Source organism: Ceraceosorus guamensis (assembly GCF_003144195.1).
Source record: "Ceraceosorus guamensis strain MCA 4658 unplaced genomic scaffold IE81scaffold_6, whole genome shotgun sequence".
In the NCBI taxonomy this organism is placed as follows: Eukaryota; Fungi; Basidiomycota; class Exobasidiomycetes; order Ceraceosorales; family Ceraceosoraceae; genus Ceraceosorus; species Ceraceosorus guamensis.
This window is the reverse complement of record NW_020290001.1, coordinates 438,609-458,816: the sequence shown is the minus strand read 5'-3', so window position 1 is coordinate 458,816 and position 20,208 is coordinate 438,609. Positions and strand designations below refer to the sequence as shown.

Here is a 20,208-nt window from a genome sequence, read left to right as displayed (position 1 = left end):
GTATATGCCGCGACCTCGTGGTCATACAAATCTCGAAGGTTGACCTCGAGGTTGAAGAAGGCTCTAGGCTCCGAGTGATTCGATGACGAGGGAGCCAACCATCATAGGTCAGCTCGGTGAACGGCGCGTCCATGTAATCGTCCAAGAGCACACGCGCGAAGAGCCAGCGCTCCGATCGCAGCTTCGCTTCAGGGCTCTGCGATCGTGAACAGCTGCTGGCGATGTCGCTCTTCGAGCGTAGGCGGATTAGCGCGTGTGCGTAGCACGCCCAGGACACCACAAGATTCGCAGCGCAACATTGCTGCCAGAATGCTCTCATCAAGTCATCCATTGGGTTTTGCAGGAAGCGTGATATGGCTGATGGGCTCAATTGCCCCGCCGACAACTTTCTTCTAGTGCTTACTGCTCAGCAGGCGTGAGTCTGAGCATCACAGTGCCGTGCGGAGGGATGGTGCTCTCTGCGAGCGATTCTCTAAAGGGACTGCCTTCCATCAGAGTGAGTTCGCGCCTCGCAGGCGCCTCGTAATCGACGCCCGCCCACAAGTCATAGACATTCCACGCAGCAGAGCGGGCCTGCTGATCCTCCTTGCCAGCATCGTAGAAGATGTCGGCCAGAGTCAATGTTCTTGTCCAAGGCTCCTCGGCAAAGTTGACCATGGCCACGACGTAGGAGCCGTTGGTCAGAGGCCCGGTCCAAATTTGGTGGGTGCCGCTGTCCAAGTTGAGAATTCGCTCGGCTGGCGTTCCAAGAGGGTCCTGGTTCACTGCGATGACATGCTCGTTGGCGACGATGGCCAGACTTTCGTTTGAGAAACGAGTCAAGTCGGTGGATACATCGTTGCCGAGGATGAGTGGAGATTTGAGAGCAGACCAGAGAGAGAAATGAGTGATGCTTTCATCTCGGTTCAAAGCGCCATTGCCGACTTGAAGCATGTCGAGGTCGTTCCATCGTCCAGGACCAGCCTTTTGACCCAATGGTGCGGCCATGTTGATGATCTTGCGAATGTTGCAGTGGAAGCCTGCAAGTTGGCAGCCGATGGTGCTTTCGCACGGGCAGTAGTCGGATGCTCTGTCGAACGAATTGGCCACATCACCGCTCATGCGCCAGCTAAGAATAAACCGCAGCACGTCAGAGGGGATATCGTTCCTTGCGCCTATCAGTGTCAGAGCAACGCGATCTCTCACCTGTTGAAGATTTCGCTTCCAAAGTTCCAAGGTCCATCTTCTCCCCAGTTGCACGCCGAGTACAGAATCGCTCTGCCAGTCTTGTTCAGCGCTTCACCCATGGCATTGTAACGATCGAAGCTGAGCTTGGGTGTGCCTGCTCGACCTTGATTGAAGCCTGATAGAGCGTAGGTGCCGTGTGAGCAAGACACGCGACCGAAGCACAATAGCACAACACTGAGGCTGCAGTCCACCCACAATTGTCGTACTTGAGATAGTCGAAACCTGCCTCTGCCCACGAATTCGCATCGACCTCTTCGTGATCCAGCGAGCCAAGCCTGCGGCCGCACGTGAGGACTCCAGCAGAGCTGTAGATGCCTGCCAGCAGACCCATCTGGTGAACGGCATCCGTAACGTTCTTCAGGCCTCCTGGCCACTTCTGAGGGTCTGCTGGGATGCGGCCTTGGCTGTCACGCTCAGCGGCCTGCCAGCAGTCATCAATGACGACCTACAAATCATCGACCCAGCGCGTCAGCTTCCCTGCCAACTTTTCAAATCCTCGGGTGCGGCTCACAGACTTACGTATTTGTACCCAAGCTGATCAAGTCCACGCTGCTTGATTGCGCTGGCAGCATCCAAGATCACGCTCGAGTTAATTTCGCAAGCATGATAGTTCCACTGAAGCAGCAGGGCGGCGTATGGGTGCGTTAAAGCGTCTGATCCCCGCATGGCACCACCCTCTCTTCATCACTCACCGTATTCTAAAGTTGGACGAGGAATAGAGATGAACCAGGACAAATGTCAACTTTGTCTGCGCAATCGAGGCCGCCTTCGCTGTCGACTCACCCAGCCCATCTGCGGAGTTGTTGCCAGGCCATTGTTGAGCGCTAGAGCAGATCCTGCTGCGGAGCTCAGAAGAAGCACGAGAGAGGACAGCATGTTGGACAGAGGTCTCGAGAGTGACGAGAGTGAGGAACCGAAATGTGAAGGTGCGAGACTCAATGGGGAAGATCGGCTTTGCTCTTATAGGCGAAGCTGCGCCTAGACAACAAGGGCAAAAATTCTAACAAGCACAAGAGAGTGTCGAGCTGCTGATCAGTCATGATATCAGGAACAAGGTAAGCTACAGTAGGCTAGGGAGTCAGTCCCTGCGCTCATCCTACCCCAGAGTGAGAAGAAAACCCCACATGTGCCAAGCTTGCGTTAGGGCAAGAAATTGCATGCATCTCTCCAGCCCCCAGTAGATATGTACAGGACTAGGCAATCTGAGGTGCACTGAAGCGGGATGAATTCACCGTCGTGTCAGAGAGGAGTGAAGAATCACACCTAAGGCTCGGAGTCAATCTGAATTGCGACTCGATCGTGTCTGCTACTGACATGCAGCACACAACCCCACGGGGCCGTCGGCGAAACTCGTCGGATGTTGCGCTGCCTGCGATTCAAGTTGCCGCTGCTGCTGCGCATATGCGTGCTGACATTGCGCGCGCCTTAGCGTGTTTGGACACCGACACACCGCCGATGGGCCCCCGCATCCGCCGCTGCTGCCGAAGTATAGAAGGTCGCCCATTTCGGAGCCCGAGCGCAGGTATCCGCTCGTGGGCTCGTCTTGAAAGATCTCTTAATTGTGGAACGAGGGCATGCCCACGATTGTTCACGAACCTTTGAGACGGTCACAACGTCTGACCGTCTTGAGCACCGCAAGGCGCTCCGAATCAGGCGTGACGCTTTCACGACGGCTGGCTGTACCTGCAATCGACTCTGCTCGCCCTTGAAGTCAGATTCCTCAATCGCAATCTTGAATGCCGGAACCGGAAAGGGGTTGGCTTTTTGGAGCCCAGCCGAACCTCAGACGTGCACCCATAGCATTGTAGCTCTATTTCCGCGAGAGAGAGCTACCTGGCTTGCTACACACGTAAGGGTCAAGGGTCATCAAGGCGGGGAAAAGCGTTTGACGAGCCACGAGTTATGAGTCAAGTCAAAAAGTCAGATCTAGAAGAAGAGAGTCGAATCTTGAAGTCATGAGGTCTTGAGTTCGGATGTGGTCGCTGCTGCGCACGTGATCCAAGTTTCAGCACGTGATACAGCATATGGAGAAGCGGGAGCGCGCGATACGACAAACTTCGGCACGGCATGCACGCGGCCGGCTTGGAGGACGCGCGCGCGATCATGGAGGCTTGTGTGTGCCGTGGATGAAAATAGCCCGCCGCGCTTGACGAGGTGCGCGTGCTTGTTCAAGCCACACAAAAGGCGAGATCTCGCATGTATACTGTGAGTGTCAGGAGAGGTTCACTCATCTTTCTTTCGACTCTTGCTTGCCCTTCCCCAGGCAACCAAAGGCCCCTGTCATCTCTCCCTCTCCCACTCCCACTCTTTGCGCCGATGCTTGCTGATATCCGCTGCAGCGTCTCGTATCCACCCTCGGCGCGCAATTTCCAACTCACGACTTTGAGGTCACGCGCTCGCCCAGACAGACGCGATTGAGGGCTTGCTCTGCTGTACCCTGCTGCGCCTAGACCTTGCTCACCGTCTCCCAACCTTCATGAACCCTTGATCTGCTCCTCAGTCATCCTCGCTTAGCGAACGATGAGGGCAGCTCAGAGCTCTGTCAGCCCGTAGCTCTGACACCACCACCAATCCCGTTTCTCCCGAATGCTGGATCCCAGCATGGCCGACCCTCTGTCCGTCTCTCAACAGGCTGGCCCTTCAAGGCGGAGAAGTGTCACAACTGCTCCTATGCTGCCTCAAGAAAGTGTGGCCGCTCCGCCTGCGCCAGATGAGCTGACAACAGAAGCTTTGCATCAGGCATTCGTCTCTGGCATGCCTGCAAGCAAACGGAGAGCTGTGAGACCACCGATCCAAGCCCAGCTGCCGCCTTCCACCTCGGCCTTGGCAGACCACGCCACCATCGAGTCCAACAAGCGCAAGGGCGCTGTGCTACATTTTGCTCCGGAGAATCGACGTATCAGGCGCTACGATTTGCCGGAAGGGTACAACGATGAGGAAGTGTATCGGGGTCTTGATGATTACGTGAATGCTTCTCGCGCCCGAAGAAGGGCCGCACGACGCAGTGGAAGACGCATGGAGGGCCCCTCTCGGCGCAGAAGAAGTCGGAACAGAAGCCGAGCTAGCAGTGCAGACTCCGATAGCAATAGCAGTAGCAACAGCAGCTCGTCCAGCTCAAGCAGTAGCAGTTCCAGCAGCGGGAGCAGCTCAAGCAGCTCGTCGAACAGCGAGAGGGATGGTCGACTCACTCTCGCTCGTCTGCGAGCCTTCTTTGGTGATGACAGTAGTAGCAGTAGCAGCAGCAGTAGTAATAGTAGTAGTAGCAGCAGCAGCAGTGATGGCAGTGATGGAAGCAGCACTTCTTCTTCCAGCAGCACCAGCTCAACCAGCTCATCAAGCAGCGCTGGCTCACGGCGCTCCAGACACTCCACACTTCATCGAGGCGAGTCCAGTGGACGTGCAAGCCCATCTGCTCAGAGCGACTCCTCGAGCCGCAGCCGGTCAAGCAATCGATCGAGGCGAAGCGCAGCTAGCGCTTCCAGCGCTGCAAGCCGCCACACCAGTCGCTCCTTCCACAGTCAGATTTCGGCGACGTCGGGACCGCTGGCGCGTTTTCGAAGAAGGCAGCGGAAGCCAAGCATATCTGTGTCTATAAGAGGTGGTTCACCGCCGCCAGGCACCCCGAGAACCCCAGCTTTACATCCGATAGCTGCCATGAGGGCGGTCAACACACGTAGAGCCGAGCGAGCTGCAAGACGTAGGCGGCGTCAGCTCCGGAAAGAGAGGCAGAGGGACGCCAAGAAGCTCGGCGCCGCCTCTCGAGCCGCTCGGAGAAAGGCTAGGGCTGCAAAGGAGAAAGCTGGCGGCGTCACCCACTACTCGCTCTACACTCCAGTACCACTGACGGAGGGTGCTCTGACCGATATGGAGGGCGAGGATATTGCAGCGAGCAAGATATTCAATACTTTGAGGCGGGATGGCATCACACAGCGACTGCACGCGCTCAGGAGGTGGAGGCGTCAAGCAGATGGTCGTGAAGGCGATCTGGGCAGGCCCGAGTTGACACGACACCATCGTCATTCTCATCGCACTGATCAACGTAGCGCGATGCGGCAAGAAGGAGCATCGCGCCCACGCCATCGACGTCGCGCTGCATTTGCTCCGACAGAAACACAAGAAGAATCCGATGCGGCGCAGTATGTCGACACTGCAGAACATAATGAGGAAGGCGACTTGGCGCTGCAGTTGACACTCCCTGATCAAGGTGGATCTAGTTCCAGTGCCCAGAGCGCAGCACAGCCAGCCGTCAGGTCAGCGTCGCAGAGCGGCGACAACGCTCAGAAAAGTTCGTCGGGTAGCATACACTCTGATCGAAGCCGCGGGCCAAAAAGTCCTCACGTCCGTCTGCAGTCGAGCCAGTCCAACCCACATCGAGCTAGACGACGTCATGCTACCGACGAGAGACACACAGGTTGGCATATGAGTGACGTGCCGTTGACACCTCACACTGCACTGACAAGCGAGTTTGCGAGAGGATTTGAGGCGGAGGATCCGGGGGGATGGGAGCCGCTTCCCGAGGCTGCTCTACCTTTGGAAGAGTCTCCACCTGCTGCCATCGATGTGCAGGGACGGGCGAGTGGTGAAGAAAGCAGCACAACGCAAATAGGAGAAGGGTCGGCTGGGAAGCAGCCAAGTCCCAAAGGGGCCAGCCCTCCCTCGCACTCACTGAAGCGTCACGCCGCATGGTGGCTGGACATCGACTGTCCTACTTACCTTGACATGACAGAATTGAGCAAGGTGAGCGCATAATCGTCCTCAGTTGCGCGGCCGCGTGTATCATTGACCGTCTGGACGCTGCGTCTCCGTTAGATGTTCCCGCTTCACCCCCTTACTGTGGAGGACATACTGCAAGAAGAACAGCGAGAGAAGATCGAATCGTTCGAGACGTTAGGCTATTACTTTGTCGTCTTGCGCACCGTCGATGAGCGATACTTTCGGTATACGACCGGCAGCGAGGCTTCGCTAAGCAGTCGCACGCTTGCCGGTGACAAGGCGCAGAGCAGCTCGAGCGAGTCGACCCCACTCAATGCCTTCGCAAGTAACGTGGTCAAAGGCGGAAAGCAAACCGACGCGTCGCCCAGCGAATCCATCGAGATGCAGGAGCTCAAAGGTGACTCTGCAAAGGACGCGAGTCCAGCAGTCGGTCAGGCGAATCAAGAAAAGCTGCCGCAGGGCTTAGTAGCCCAATCCTCCAGGCCACTGGACGAGTCAGCTGGCTCTTCGCCCGAAGCTTCGCGTCCTCGCGTTGACATCATCGAGGGTCTCGACGGCAGACAGGGCCTTGAAGGTGTGAGCGTAGGTGGCACTGCTCTATATCTGGTGGTCTTCACGCATGGAGTCATCTCGGTGAGTGTGCCGCAAGTCACTCAGCCTTTTGCTATTCGCTGCTCACCGCCGTCACACTGCACGCTATCAGTTTCATTTTGGTAACGTTCGCAAGCATGTGGGACGCGTGCAGCGACGACTCCTAGATGTGGATCAACCAGCAGAGCTCACCTCTGACTGGATAGCGCACGGGCTTTACGACTCATCTGTCGATACCTTCTTTCCCTTGCTTGCGTTTGTTGAGCAAGAGGTGGAGGAAGTAGAGATGCTGACGAGCGAGCCCTTCCCGATGAATCGTCGAGAGCGGAGGGTAGCCCGTCGCATTGAGGCCAAACGTCGCGCCTCGCTAGTCGCACAAGGCGTTACAGATGTCGCGCGGCCCAAGTCAAGTCACACCCTCGACCAATCTGATTCCTCGGCGCTACCAAGAGCCTATGAATCGCATGTTCGTCGACAGCGATACGTCCTCCGTGCATGTCCCCGACTCGTATTGCCGGACCGAGTGGCAAGGAATTTGCCAGCCGCCCTGACGGAAAAGAGAGTGCGCGTATCTCGAATTCGCTCAGCAGCTTTGCCGTACGGCGCTATCGATGAGAGCAATCTAGCATCTCGAGAGGAAGCAACGCCGCGCAGTGTAGTTCAACGAATCTTTCGCCTCAACAAACCCAAGGGCGACCGCATCACCAAATTCTTATCAGAGACGGCGCAGCAGCAAAGCGAGATGTTGAGGCGCATCACTTTGGACCGGAAGATCGTGACTGGTCTGTCTCGCATTTTGACGCCCAAGAATGACGTGGTGCGCGGTCTACGCAAACGCCTTGTAGAACTGCGCGGCACCAGTACGACTGCGGCGGCGGAGATGTCGATCTACATGGGCGACGTGCACGACCATATCATCACTCAGCTGGCCCACCTCGCTTCGGCGGAAGCCAGACTTGCAGAAATTCACACAGCCTATCTCAACGCCATCCGAATCAACAATACCCAAGTCAGCCACAGCACGGACGAGATCCTGGTCATCCTCGTCTCCATCACAGTCACGATCATCAGCATGCAAGTCATCCTAGCACTCTTTGGCACCAACGTCACAGTGCCGACGAACACACATCCAGACAAGCTACAGCCTGGAGAGCAACTCAAGTACGAAGTCCTGGGCGGTGTTCTCGGTGGCATCCTGCTAGTACCGCCTACCATCATACTCTATGTGCGCTACCTGAAACGGACCGCCCGTCGACGCACTGCCGAGCGGCGCAAGATGCGATGATACACCGGACCGCCGTGGTCCCACACTTGCCGCGGAATCTCTTTCGATTAATTTCCCTCTCTGTTGATTTGCAGCTGCGGATCGCAAAACTTACGGGTGATGCTCATCTTCCGCGCGATCGTCGAGCCGTCTCGAAGTGTCCTTGCAAATGACACACATGCTCTCTTTGCTCCGCGTGTACTCTAGCATCAGCCCTGCAATTGCACATTCGTATCTGCTTCGAAATGCTGGAGCGCTTAGCCGGGCTTCGCCCCTTCCGAACAACCATCGCTTGCATGGACGGGATTTCGATTTGATCTTCTCTCGATGCTGCCAAACCAATTGATTGGATTGTGCTGTCTTACGTCGGTCGTCCACCGCATCGACGTTGGGCGTGAGACGGGGTCGAGCAACCGCCTTTAGATGTTCATTGCGCTCAAAAGGTGGGCAATGAGTCCGCAACGTCTCACTCGAGCACCGATCGCACGTTACCGATGAGCAATAAATCATGTGTCGTCGGGGTACGACTGCGCAATGATGGGACAGACAAGCGCAGTCGATGTTGCGATCAACATTTGCAAAGACACCAATCGTAGATGTGATTGGGCACCCTTGTGTCGGAAGTGGTGCACGCCCACTCGCGGCCGCTGTCTACGCAAGCAGTGTCTTCGCCATGCGCGCCAGCTCTGCTTTTGTCATGTTGCCTTTATGGCAATGAACGACCAATCCCGGCATGCTCTGGTACTGCGATCGGACGCGGGCTGGGCGAGCCGAGGCAATTTGAAAATCTTGAATAGGATGGACTTGGTCATTTAAGGGAGAGGCGGCTGGCCATCGGCATCGCAGCAACCACAATCCACGGATATTGATCACGGAGCGCCGTGCCGTGCCGTACCGTGCCGCCGTGTCATGGGGGCCGCACCGACCGCTGACCGATGCTGAGCCACTAGCTTCTCCCCTGCATGAGATCTCTTGACTCGTCGCAAGCTAGCCTTCTTGGCGCCGGCCCTCCTCTCCCTTTGAGCTACTGAGCTCAGAGCTGCCCACAGCTGACAAGCTTGTCGGTAGAGAGCCTAATGTAGCCCAAGTCGTTCATCTTGGCAGATCGCATGCGTGTGCCCCGCTTTGTAATCGCTTGCCGTTTGCGCGGAGATTAGGACGCCAGGTGGGGTTTGTTGCGCTGCCCCGCGTGTTTGAATCTTCCAAACGATCTTTTGGACCGGGGCGCATGCAGCCAGCCCAGTACTTCCAGCCAGCACCTTCTGCTGGAGCGGTCATGCCATCCATCAAACGAGTCGGTCGACTTCACGGCACCGCGTCATGCAGGTCCTGGCACTTGTGCAAAACCCTCTGAAGAGTCGCAGAGCGGGGCCCCTCGGTGGCGGTAGGGCACTTGGTCGCCAAAGCTTTGCCCTCTTGACTGAGCTCATGACTGGGCCCACGTCGGTCGTCCGGTCTTACGTGTGACGGGTATAATTGGCTGCACTGTGACGAATCGATGAATGGTCGTCGCGCAGAGGCCCGAAGATGCGCCGCAAATGGCGCGGCGGTACGTATAGCAGACATCTGCGGCGGAGCGCGGTGCACATACACGATTCAGCGCGCAGATCCTACCCTCAGGCACAAGTCATGGCAAAAGACGAACCGCGCGTCCTTCAGGCCTCTGGAAGACTGCTTGTGCGTGGACGTGGGCCATCAAAAAACACAAGAAAGTGTTTATAAGCAGGCGACCTTCTGACAACGAAGCAGGATCCCATCAGAATCCATCGCGAAAGCTGAGCGACTTGCATTCGTCTCCTGGCTCGGAAGTGAACGCACCACAGAAGCAGCCACCCATCACGAGCAAATACTTAAAAATGCTTCCAAGTCTTTTCGGAGCAGCAGTTTCTGTTGCAGCGCTGGTAGTGGCAGTGACTGCCCATCCGGCAGCCAGTAGCGAAGCTTCCAGCAAGCTCGGGCAAGCGGGCACCAAGAATCAGACAGCTTGCGCTACAAGCAACGGTGCTGCGCCCTTTGAGGGAATGTATCAAGAGACTGATCGACCGCAAATTCATTACAGCCCAAGCGCTGGCTTCATGAATGACCCAAATGGTCTATTCGTCGACGATGATGGTCTCTTCCATCTCTACTTTCAGTACAACCCAAATCAAACAGTCGCTGGCAATCAACATTGGGGTCACGCGACGTCCAAGGACGGATATGCATGGGACAATCATCCCATCGCACTTGCGCCGGAAAAGGCAGGCGAGGGCATCTTCTCTGGCTCTATCGTGGTCGACCGCAACAACACGTCCGGCTTCTTTGGAGACGACGTCAAGCCCGGCGACAGGGTGATTGCCATCTACACCCTCAACACCGAAGACAACCAGACGCAGGACATTGCTTACAGCAAGGACGGTGGATACACTTTTACCAAATACGAGAGGAATCCGGTGATTGATCTCAAGACGACCCAATTCAGAGACCCAAAGGTGAGGCGGCTTTGAGGCTGTTCCGTGCTCGTTGAGCCTTTACATCACGTGACTGATGGCACCATATTTCGAGACGACAGGTATTTTGGGACGAGCAAAATAGTCACTGGGTCATGGCTGTGGCTCATCCTCAGTCCTACGAAGTCGGCTTTTACACCAGCTCCGACCTCAAGTCATGGCAGGAGACTTCGCGCTTCTCGGGCGGACTTTGGGGATACCAGGTGCGTTGGACTAAGAAGTCGAATGTGGTGCGCAGTCATTTGACCTCGGAACGTCCTAATTTCACTCAGTTTGAGTGCCCAGGCTTAGTGCAAATTCCTATTGTGGGCGGACCCAGAAATGGCGAGAAGATGTGGACGCTTCTAGTCTCCATCAATCCCGGAGCTCCTCTCGGCGGCAGCGTCCAGCAGTACTTCTTCGGAGACTTTTCCAACGGCAAATTCACCGCAAACGACACTGCCGTTCGCTTTGCGGACTTTGGAAAGGACTTCTACGCCGCCCAGACCTACTTTAACGCTCCTCAAGGCCAGGCGATCATCCAGGGCTGGGCTAGCAACTGGCAGTACACCCAAGTGGCGCCCACTGCACGTGGTGACAGCGGCTGGCGGAGCGCGCAGAGTCTGCCGAGAACTATGACTGCTAGGTGGACTCAATACGTGAGTGCTGTCGTGCGGGATGTGCGTTTTGGTTGAGCAATGCTGAAGTGCCCGAACCTCTCCTCTCGACGCAGAATCCCATGTACAACGGATACCAGCTCTCGATGGAGCCTCTGCCATTCGGCACATTGGCTGGAGCTGAGCTTGCGCGACCGGCCAAATCCAACACCACCGTTCAATTGAAGGGTGATGGTGCTTTCGATGTGCGTGCAACCTTTGCTGTGCCGGCAGACGCCAAGAACGCCGAGACCGCGCGACTGCGAGTCAAGACGCGCGGAGGGGATTTCCTCGACATTGGAGCCCTCGTCAAGCCTGGGGACCCAGCAACCATCTACACAGATCGGCGCAAGGCCGGTGTGACGTTCGCGGACACCAATTCGTTCTTCACGGACAGAGCTAGCGTTGCAGTCATGCCTTTGAGGCGTGACCCAGCAGACGCCAAGAGTGATCAGCTCATCGACCTCCACGTCGTCGTCGACCGCACTTTGACAGAGGTATTTGCCCAGAATGGCACCGTCAGCGCAGTGAGTCTTTGCGTTCGTGATCCGGAGTTTCCGTTATACCATCCAGTGCTGATCATAGACCCGCACCGGGCGCCAGTCAACGTTGACGTATTGGGACAACAACGAGGTCCCTAGCAGCTTGCAAGTTGGACTGAGTAGCAAGGACATCACGTTGGAGTCCCTTAGCGTCAAGCCCATCGCTTCCACATGGAAGCACTGCGCGAGCTACTGATGCGCGGCTACAAACTTCTCATAGCCAGTGTGGCGCAAAGTGGTTCCCAACCTGCGAATGACGCCGTGTAGTAAAAGTCACCATTGCGGTCGCTAAAACCGATGCGAGACGCCACCGGTCCTCGCGATCATTGTATTCCAACCGAGTTCCAAAGATATCGATGTGAGACTTGCAGACATGTGCGGTGCTGAAGTGCTGCGTCTCGAGATATGCTTTAGCTGAACGATGGAATGACCGTCTCGCACACGAACCACATGCCGCCTGTGCTGTTCGATGCAGCTCCATGCCTGGCCTGGTCGCTTGAACGGCCTTGCTCTGGATCGCACATCATGCCGGACGAAAGTCCGCAATCTACAATAAAGCCGCCGGCAAGTGGAGGTGCTCTTTTTGGAGGCTTTGAGGTGTTCCGGTGCTCGTCGGAGGGAGTGCTGGCGCGTGAGGAAGAAGTGGATTTGGCTGACAGTCGAGCTCGAGCAAGCAGGCTGTTCGTCCGCATATTCTTGGGCATGATGCGGGATGGCCTAGATGCTGCCGATGCGGCCAGCTCGTCGGAGAGAGACGTGCGGTCGGCATCGCTAAGCACGAGATCTGTCTTCTCTGTATCGCTATGCCCGCCAGCGGTCGCTGATAGGTGTTTCTGACCAAGGCTAAGTCCTTCTAGCGCAGTCGACACATCAAGCAGCTGCTTAGCAGAGCGTTCTTCGGTCGGACTCGCAGAGGCATCTGTACTATAGGAGTCCAGCGACGAGCTTGCCCGATCGGGTCCCACGTACGGCGCATTTGACAGGTCCAAGAACGGCGCCTGGGGACCCACGAGGTGATGATGCGGCTCGTCACAGCTGAGTGGCGGAGCCAGACACCGCTTCTTACTCAACGGCGAGAGAGTGGAAGCGTAGTCTGTGGTGTGCGAGCCTTGACTGACCAACCTTCCAAGCACCGGCCGACTACCGGGAGGAACGGCAGGCACGTTGCTCCCCGCGACATGCGCTCTTCGCTTGACTGGGCTCAATGCCTGGGCTAAAGCCGCGAGCTCTGCCTCTTCATTGTCCATCGCGTTGGTGTCGGCAGCCGCCTGATCCAGATGATGCGATAGAGACATGCTCTGCTCGCCACGCTGCCTGACAGTGTCTGTGATCCCATCGCTGCCATTCATCGAGGAGTGCGATAGCCCGACAGCATGGCCTTCCCGAACCATCGACTCGCTCTCTACAGTTACGTGCGTACGCGCCTCGAAGCCGCGCAGATCTAGCCGTAGATTCCTCTTGGGCGCCCAGCCAGGCGCAGAGAATTCGCTGGGAGCTCGCAGAAGCACCTGCGTCTTATGCGAGCCTACGTGAGAGTGCGAGCGTTCAGAGAACACAAAGTTAAAAGACAGGTACGGATGCATGCTTCCGCATCTACTCACGCAGAGGCGCACCTATACCGAGCTTGCCGCCATTCACTTCGTCATCACCATTGTCAAGTTCCACCAGAAAGCGCACCAGCTGGCGCTCGAGAGCGCTTCGAAGCTTCGACGAGCTTTTTATTACGTGCTCTTTGCCTGATCCAGGCTCAGCTGACGCCGCGACACCATCGGCGGGCTCACTGGCAGCGACGGCATCTTTGAGGTAGACGTGAGAGATGGCTCTGGGAAGCATCAGAGATGGTCCATTGACTATGAGCAACGGCACATCGTGTGCTCGACCTGAAGTCGAGGGAAGATCTGCGAAGGCGTCCAGAGCGGCAGCCAGGGCATCCGAAAAGCGCAGCAAGGAAGCCAACAGCTGTGACGCCATGTTGGGCGAGGAGGAGCCGTCAGCGTGGGGCTGTGATCTGGCCACCGCACTTCATCGTACCTTTGCTTTCTTCCTCGCTCTAGCACTCTTGAGCGCTGCGGTGCTGTGATCTGTGGACGTCATGCTCGTATGCTGGCGCTGCAGTAAAGCGACGGGTTCTGGTATTTGGGCTCTTGCGTACAATACGTGGTGAAGTGCCGCCACGCCCAGCGAGGCGACGAGAGATCGGTCTTGCGCATCCTTGCTAGACGACGCTTGAAGGCCCGAGCTTCTTGAGGAGAGCGATGTGATATGTAAGCTTGACAGGCGCTCATGTGAGGGAATGCCCAAGGCTGTCACAGCATGCATAGCTCGTGAGGATGCCGAGCAGTGCTAAGCAGAGACAGACACAGGCGCAAGGTTTGTCTGGGCTTCTCGCTCCTGCGTACTGCCGAGTGTGCCTTGTTGAAGCGATGCGGCGCATACACAGCTGACGTTTAGTGAGTGGGAAGCTGTGCTCGATGGATTGGAGTCGTATATTGATCGATCGAGTGCAGAGTGTGGCCTGTGGCAGGTGTTGGTTGGTCCAATTGTCGGGAGTGTCATCAGTCATGACGAGTGTGCGCGCGTGTGCGTGTGATGTTCATCAGAAAGTCCGCGGGTTGCCTGTGCGCGCGCCGCGGCGCGTGGCTGCAAGAACACGTGACCAAACGATCTGATCTGGACCTTCAGGGCTTCGCTGCTGCATGAGCGCAACGTGGCGCGCGCGCGCACGGGCGTGACAGCATGAGCATTGATGCGGGCCTGATCGCGCACCTCCTGCATGGTGCGTCCACAAAGAGCTTCTCGAGCACCAAGCTTGACCGCATCAATCTACCACCACTGCGACTGACATAGGACGTGTGCCTCCGAACATCTCTACGTAGCCATTCTACTTCTCTCGTACCCCCGTCCATCGCCCTTGAAGCTGGCAGGGTCCGCTAGCCTTCCTATCTGCTACTTTCACTGCAGCGCGACGACCAAGGTGCTTGGCTAGTCATTTTCCTCTAGCCAAGCGGCGCCATCTGTGGCCGAGCGAGGCCTGCTCCATTCTCATCTGGCATTGCAGCTTCTTGCAGAGCCTCGTTGTGTCTTCAAGATGAAGATGCTCACAAAGGTGCGTCTAACAAGCTCGACAGCTGCTTGGCATTTGTAGCTCACAAATCCATTTCTTTGCCCACGCCAGTTCGAGAGCAAATCAAACCGCGTCAAAGGCATCGCGTTCCATCCACGCCTTCCCTTGCTGGCTTCAACTTTACACAATGGTAGCATCCAGCTGTGGAACTATCAAACGGGCACCATCTACGACAGGTTGGAGGAGCATGATGGTCCCGTGCGAGGAGTCGACTTCCATCCCACCCAGCCACTGCTGGTCAGTGGTGGAGACGACTACCGCATCAAGGTGTGGAACCACAAGACGAGGAGGTGTGTCTTCACTTTGAACGGCCATCTGGATTACGTTCGAACGGTCTTCTTCCATCACACGCATCCTTGGATCCTCTCCGCTTCGGATGATCAGACCATTCGTATCTGGAATTGGCAGAGCAGAACTTGCATTGCCATCTTGACCGGCCACAATCACTACATCATGTGGTGAGTGCTCGATTCGGCCTCTGACGCGGTGAGAGAAGCTCAGCGAAACAAGAAATGTGTCTGATCATTGCCTTGTTCCACAGCGCTCAATTCCACCCAAAGGAGGACTTGGTGGTGTCCGCTTCTATGGACCAGACTGTCCGCGTGTGGGATATTTCTGGACTCAGAAAGAAAAACACTTCGGCGCAGCCCATGAGCATCGAGGAGCAGATTGCACGTGCCAATAGCGGCCAAGCAGATCTCTTCGGCAACACGGACGCCATGGTCAAGTACGTGCTCGAGGGGCACGAGAGGGGGGTCAATTGGGCAGCATTTCATCCTACACTGCCACTCATCGTCTCAGCCGGAGACGATCGACAGGTCAAGCTGTGGCGCATGTCCGAGACGAAGGCTTGGGAGGTGGACACGTGCCGTGGCCATTTCAACAACGTTTCCTCCGCCCTGTTCCACCCGAGACATGAGCTCATCATTAGTGACGGAGAGGACAAGACGATCCGCGTGTGGGACATGGGCAAGCGCACGGCCGTACAAACGTTTCGAAGAGAGCACGACCGCTTCTGGGTACTCACAGCGCACCCCAACCTCAACCTCTTTGCAGCCGGTCACGATAATGGTCTCATCGTCTTCAAACTGGAGCGCGAGCGACCGGCTTTTGCGCTGCATCAGAACAGTCTCTATTACGTTCGAGACAAACAAGTCAGGCAGCTCGACTTCCAGAGCGGGAGCGATCAGCCCGTGCTCAGCGTCAAGCGTCTGGGCAACCAGTACGTGCAGCCGCGCACGCTCAGCTTCAACCCTGCCGAGCGCTCCGTTCTCGTGACATCTGTGAGTGCAAACCCGAAAGTCTTTCGCACCAGCTCGCATGCTGATGACAGCCCTCATCCCCGGCTTGCAGAGTGATGGCACCACTGGCACCTTCGATCTGGCACCCTTACCCCGAGATGCCTCCAACGACCTGCAAGAGTCGGGCACGATCGGCAAGCGTGGATCGGGTGCCGCTGCCATCTTTGTGGCGCGTAACAGGTTCGCCGTACTCGACAAGACCGCGCAGGCAATCGAAATTCGTGATCTAAGCAACGGGGTAACGAAAACCATTGCGTGCCCCACGCGCACAAACGAGATCTTCTTCGGTGGAACAGCCAGCCTACTGCTGAGCACTGCGACGGGTGTCACGTTGTACGACATTCAACAACAAAAGGTGCTGCGCGAAATTGCGAGCCCTCCAGTCAAGTACGTGGTTTGGAATGGCGATGGAAGTATGGTTGCCCTGCTTTCCAAGCACACCGTCACCATCTCGAACAAGACGCTCACCACAAGTAATCTCATTCACGAGACGATCCGCATCAAGAGCGCTGCATGGGACGATGCTGGTGTGTTGCTGTATAGCACCCTCAATCACATCAAATACGCGCTGCCTCAAGGTGACAGCGGTATCATCAAGACACTCGAGGCGCCGGTGTATCTGACGCGTGTGAAGGGCAAGCAAGTTTCTGTACTCGACAGGTCCGCCCGGCCCCAGACTATCGCCATCGACCCGACAGAGTACCGCTTCAAGCTGGCCCTGGTGCGCGGTGATTATGACGACGTGTTGCGCATCATCAAAACCAGCAACCTGGTTGGACAGGCGATCATCGCATATCTGCAACAGAAGGGCTACCCCGAGATAGCACTACACTTCGTACAGGACAAGAGCACTCGTTTCGATCTTGCTGTCGAGTGCGGTAATTTGGATGTCGCTCTGGAGACCGCAGAGGCGATCGGTGCCAACGAAGTATGGGAAAGGCTCGGCACTGCGGCTCTGAAGCAAGGCAATCACAAGATCGTGGAGCGCGCCTATCAAAAGACAAAGAGCTTTGAGCGACTCTCTTTCCTTTACCTCACCACTGGCAACCGAGAGAAGCTCGCCAAGATGGCCATCATTGCGGAGAAGCGCGGGGATGCAATGAGTCGGTTCCACAATGCCCTCTACATTGGAGATGCGGCTCAGCGCGTCGCTGTGCTTCGAGAAGCTGGCATGGACGCGCTTGCGTACGCGACCGCCAAGAGCAATGGCTTGGCTGACGTGGCTGCCGCAATCGCCGAAGAGGCAGGCATGACGCCCGGTCTGACCGAGTTGGAAGCCACAGGTAAGCTTGGGGGAGCGGCGGGTGCTGCACCTTTGCGGCCGCCTCCTGTCGTCAGCTCAACCCATCAGTACAATTGGCCCATCATTGGCCAGAGTGCGAGCTTCTTCGACAAGGCTCTCGTCGCGAACGCCGAAGAAGGCGGCATGATCTTTTCAGATAATGCAGTCAACGGCGCTGGAAAGCACGACACCAACGACTGGCTGGACGGCGACGACTTTGTTGACGCCGAAGAAGACGAGCTCGCGGGAGATGTGCTGCAACCCAAGGCGGTTGGCGGATTTGCTGTTGCTGAAGCAGAAGAAGCCTGGGACTTGGACGACGCCGAGATCGGAGTTGACGACGCGGACGAACCTCTCGTTGCTCCTCTCTCTGCTACGATCGGCCCTGACGAGGATTCGCTTGATCCTGGCGTCTCGGAAGCGGAGCACTGGCTGCGCAACTCACCAATCGCTGCAGACCATGCTGCCGCCGGCCGTTTCGACACCGCGATGCAGTTGCTGGCTCGCCAAGCTGGCGTGGTCGACTTTGCGCCTCTGCGCGAGCACTTTCTGCAATGCCACGCGGCAGCACGAGCGTACCTGCCTGGCGCAGCGAGTCTTCCCAGTATTGTTCTCTACCTTCGGCGCAACCCAGACGAGATAGAACGCGCCAAGGTCCTGCCTGCACAAACAAGAACAGTGGCCGACATCAGTGCTGCAGAGCTACAGGCCGCGTACAAAGCAGTCGCCGGCAACAAGTTGGAGGAGGGAGAATTGCTTTTTAGGCAGATTCTTCATCGCCTCGTCCTGACAGCCGGTAGAAATGAGAGTGAAGGCCAAGAGGTAAGTTGGACATGCAAATTCGCAATGGCTTTGACGCTGACCACTGCAACCCACCTCCACGGCAGATCTTTGACCTGATCACGGTGTGTCGCGAGTATCTACTTGGTCTCTCCATTGAGCTTGAGCGAAGAAAGGTCGCCGCGGAAGAACCAGACAATCTCGTGCGACAATTGGAACTCGCGGCTCTCTTCACGCACGCTCAAATGCAGCCGCCGCACCAGCAATTGGCTCTGAGGACAGCCATGATGTCGGCGCAAAAGGCAGGCAACACAAAAATGGCTAGCGTTTTTGCAAAGCGTCTGCTGGAGTTGCAGCCCTTGCAGCCGAGGGTGGCTCAGACGGTGAGTCGATGAATGACGCCACGCGAGATGGTAGGAAGGTATATTGATTTGCTGCTTGTGCTTCCACAGGCCCAATCTATCGTAGCAGCAGCCGATCGAAATCCGCGGGATGCAGTGCCGGTGCCCAACTACGACCCTCATGAGAGAACCTTTGTTATCTGCGCCGGATCGCACACACTCATTCCTGCAGGGTTGGGAGCCATCGAAGATCCGCTCACCGGCGCCAAGTACAATCCAGAGTTCAAAGGCAGCCGCTGCAGAATTACAGGCATCACGGAAGTCGGCAAAATTGGCAGTGGTCTCAGGACCTGTGTCTAGCTTCGGAAAGAATCTGGACGGCGATGGTAGGGTTGCGACACTGCTGACCTGTCTGAACGTGCCTTCTGCACGGGAAGGATGGCTCGTGAATGCGAAAAGATGCTTGCACAGAAGAACGCAATGTACATGATTGGTCGAAGTCGATGCGAGCGCGGAACGCGTGGTGCGATTCAGAAGCGAAACCAATTGATTCGCAACTCTGGTCAAGCTAGAATGTTCGCTAGCTGTCTTGGGGGGAGCAGGAGCAGGAGCAGGTAGGAGGTCTCTGCGGAAGTCACGAGTGTCTGGTTGAATTCAGAACGATTTCACGCGTTTGCACCAACAGGAGCTTGCTGAACGCCGAGCGTGTGACTAGCTTCGCGATTTCGCGATCGTGCAGCTCGGTCATGAGCGTCAGGGTATAGATAAGGCTCGGAGTCCTGCGCGATAGGGACTACCCGCCCCAGCACGTATCAATCGCTCCAAGACCCTTTCGGTCTGCATCGTCGATGCAGGAACAGTCTCGAGTGTACTTTTGTCAACAAGCGATACGCGTTGCACTTGACTGCTCTGGGTGCCGATCGAGGACTGCTTTCACCCGGTGCCCTAGCTGTAGTGAGCGAGGCAGAATGCGGTTCGTGTGAAGAGCCCGCGCTGTGTGATGGCGCTCCCGTCGAATGATGTGATTGATACATGGCCATCGTTGCGTTTCAACCCGCAATCTCTCTGCGGGCCGGCAGCGGTCCAGATTGCCATCCACGCACATCCACACCGTGATCACAGGGTCGCTTTCGAGATAAAGATTCACGATTGCCAGCAGCGAGCGAGGCTTGCAGACGCGGTCATGCTTCGCGCCTTGAACACTTGCAGCGGCCCGTCGCCGTAGTGGACGTGCTCGTGCTGGCTGCAGTCAAGGGTCGCAGCAGTCAAAAGTCACGAAGGAAGAGTCTGAATCAGATGCTGGACGACCGCGTGGTCGATGGATGGAGTTGAGACTACAATCACCAATCACTGTCCAGCACATTTTCAGTCTCCAGACTACTACTATCCATCACGCATCAAAGCCTAGCTGCTCCTGAACGACGCAACGATGAATTTCGACTCCGCGAGTGCTCAGCACAGCAATGATGCATAAACATAGAGAGAGGGCCCTGTCGGCGTTTTTCCGCGGTCCCGTCCGCTTTTGGTCTCATGCTCGGCCCCCCGGCCATGCCGTCGAAAGCATACACGACCGTAAACAGCCAGCATTCGACTTTGGATGGGCGACGTGCAATAGGAGCGTTCGAGCTTGATGGCCACCAATTTGGATTCACGATTGTGAATGCGCCGTCTGCGAGGACCATCGTGCTGAGGAGCAATTGCGGTGGGTGCCTTGTAAGGCGACGGACCGGTCCCATAGCCGAACCGCGCGCACCCCTAGGTACAGTACCGCGGTGTACAGCATGTGGCGTGCAGCTTATTTTCTTGCTTCGCAAGTGGCTTACTCACACTGTACCCGGTACCATAATGACACTATATACAGCAGGGCGTCGCGGCGCGTCACCGCTTTCCCGCGCTGCTCCGACCGAGCTGAGCTGCAT

General features: G+C 56.7%; 5 protein-coding genes across 5 annotated transcripts; 3 read left to right on the top strand and 2 right to left on the bottom strand.

Annotated features, from left to right (window-relative positions):
* Positions 1-95: 95 nt before the first annotated feature.
* On the bottom strand, positions 96-2,449 carry IE81DRAFT_297931 (glycoside hydrolase). Its single transcript, XM_025512170.1, has 6 exons — positions 2,011-2,449; positions 1,920-1,925; positions 1,747-1,842; positions 1,423-1,672; positions 1,186-1,342; positions 96-1,108 (listed from the first exon to the last, which is right to left on the bottom strand). The coding sequence occupies exons 1-6, from the start codon at positions 2,101-2,103 to the stop codon at positions 400-402; spliced, it is 1,311 nt and encodes a 436-aa protein (XP_025372446.1). The 5' UTR covers positions 2,104-2,449; the 3' UTR covers positions 96-399.
* A 1,009-nt stretch (positions 2,450-3,458) lies between these two features.
* Positions 3,459-8,106, top strand: IE81DRAFT_364299 (hypothetical protein). Its single transcript, XM_025516845.1, has 3 exons — positions 3,459-5,964; positions 6,037-6,573; positions 6,644-8,106. Exons 1-3 carry the CDS (start codon positions 3,814-3,816, stop codon positions 7,814-7,816), a joined length of 3,861 nt encoding a protein of 1,286 aa, XP_025372445.1. The 5' UTR covers positions 3,459-3,813; the 3' UTR covers positions 7,817-8,106.
* A 1,710-nt stretch (positions 8,107-9,816) lies between these two features.
* On the top strand, positions 9,817-11,657 carry IE81DRAFT_285948 (hypothetical protein; the record flags this gene model as incomplete). The annotated part of the gene is made up of 5 exons (XM_025511654.1): positions 9,817-10,266; positions 10,347-10,487; positions 10,557-10,922; positions 10,997-11,446; positions 11,523-11,657. The coding sequence occupies 5 exons, from the start codon at positions 9,817-9,819 to the stop codon at positions 11,655-11,657; spliced, it is 1,542 nt and encodes a 513-aa protein (XP_025372444.1).
* Positions 11,658-11,871: 214 nt separating this feature from the next.
* IE81DRAFT_344971 (hypothetical protein) lies at positions 11,872-13,555 on the bottom strand (the record flags this gene model as incomplete). The annotated part of the gene is made up of 3 exons (XM_025515866.1): positions 11,872-12,986; positions 13,063-13,420; positions 13,493-13,555. The coding sequence occupies 3 exons, from the start codon at positions 13,553-13,555 to the stop codon at positions 11,872-11,874; spliced, it is 1,536 nt and encodes a 511-aa protein (XP_025372443.1).
* Positions 13,556-14,275: 720 nt separating this feature from the next.
* On the top strand, positions 14,276-18,975 carry IE81DRAFT_297922 (putative COP1). The gene is made up of 6 exons (XM_025512169.1): positions 14,276-14,567; positions 14,637-15,043; positions 15,127-15,868; positions 15,939-17,990; positions 18,056-18,331; positions 18,401-18,975. Exons 1-6 carry the CDS (start codon positions 14,550-14,552, stop codon positions 18,647-18,649), a joined length of 3,744 nt encoding a protein of 1,247 aa, XP_025372442.1. The 5' UTR covers positions 14,276-14,549; the 3' UTR covers positions 18,650-18,975.
* Positions 18,976-20,208: the final 1,233 nt, after the last annotated feature.

What these genes read in the sequence shown, in the direction of transcription:
- IE81DRAFT_364299 (XM_025516845.1), top strand. Translation starts at nt 3,814, where the DNA reads ATGCTGGATCCCAGCATGGCCGACCCTCTGTCCGTCTCTCAACAGGCT. An exon ending in ACATGACAGAATTGAGCAAG is followed by an intron (nt 5,965 to 6,036) that starts GTGAGCGCATAA and finishes CGTCTCCGTTAG; the next exon opens with ATGTTCCCGCTTCACCCCCT. An exon ending in TCACGCATGGAGTCATCTCG is followed by an intron (nt 6,574 to 6,643) that starts GTGAGTGTGCCG and finishes GCACGCTATCAG; the next exon opens with TTTCATTTTGGTAACGTTCG.
- IE81DRAFT_297931 (XM_025512170.1), bottom strand. Translation starts at nt 2,103, where the DNA reads ATGCTGTCCTCTCTCGTGCTTCTTCTGAGCTCCGCAGCAGGATCTGCT. An exon ending in ATCAGCTTGGGTACAAATAC is followed by an intron (nt 1,673 to 1,746) that starts GTAAGTCTGTGA and finishes GATGATTTGTAG; the next exon opens with GTCGTCATTGATGACTGCTG. An exon ending in GGAAGCGAAATCTTCAACAG is followed by an intron (nt 1,109 to 1,185) that starts GTGAGAGATCGC and finishes GTTTATTCTTAG; the next exon opens with CTGGCGCATGAGCGGTGATG.
- IE81DRAFT_297922 (XM_025512169.1), top strand. An exon ending in CACAATCACTACATCATGTG is followed by an intron (nt 15,044 to 15,126) that starts GTGAGTGCTCGA and finishes CTTGTTCCACAG; the next exon opens with CGCTCAATTCCACCCAAAGG. An exon ending in GCTCCGTTCTCGTGACATCT is followed by an intron (nt 15,869 to 15,938) that starts GTGAGTGCAAAC and finishes CCCGGCTTGCAG; the next exon opens with AGTGATGGCACCACTGGCAC.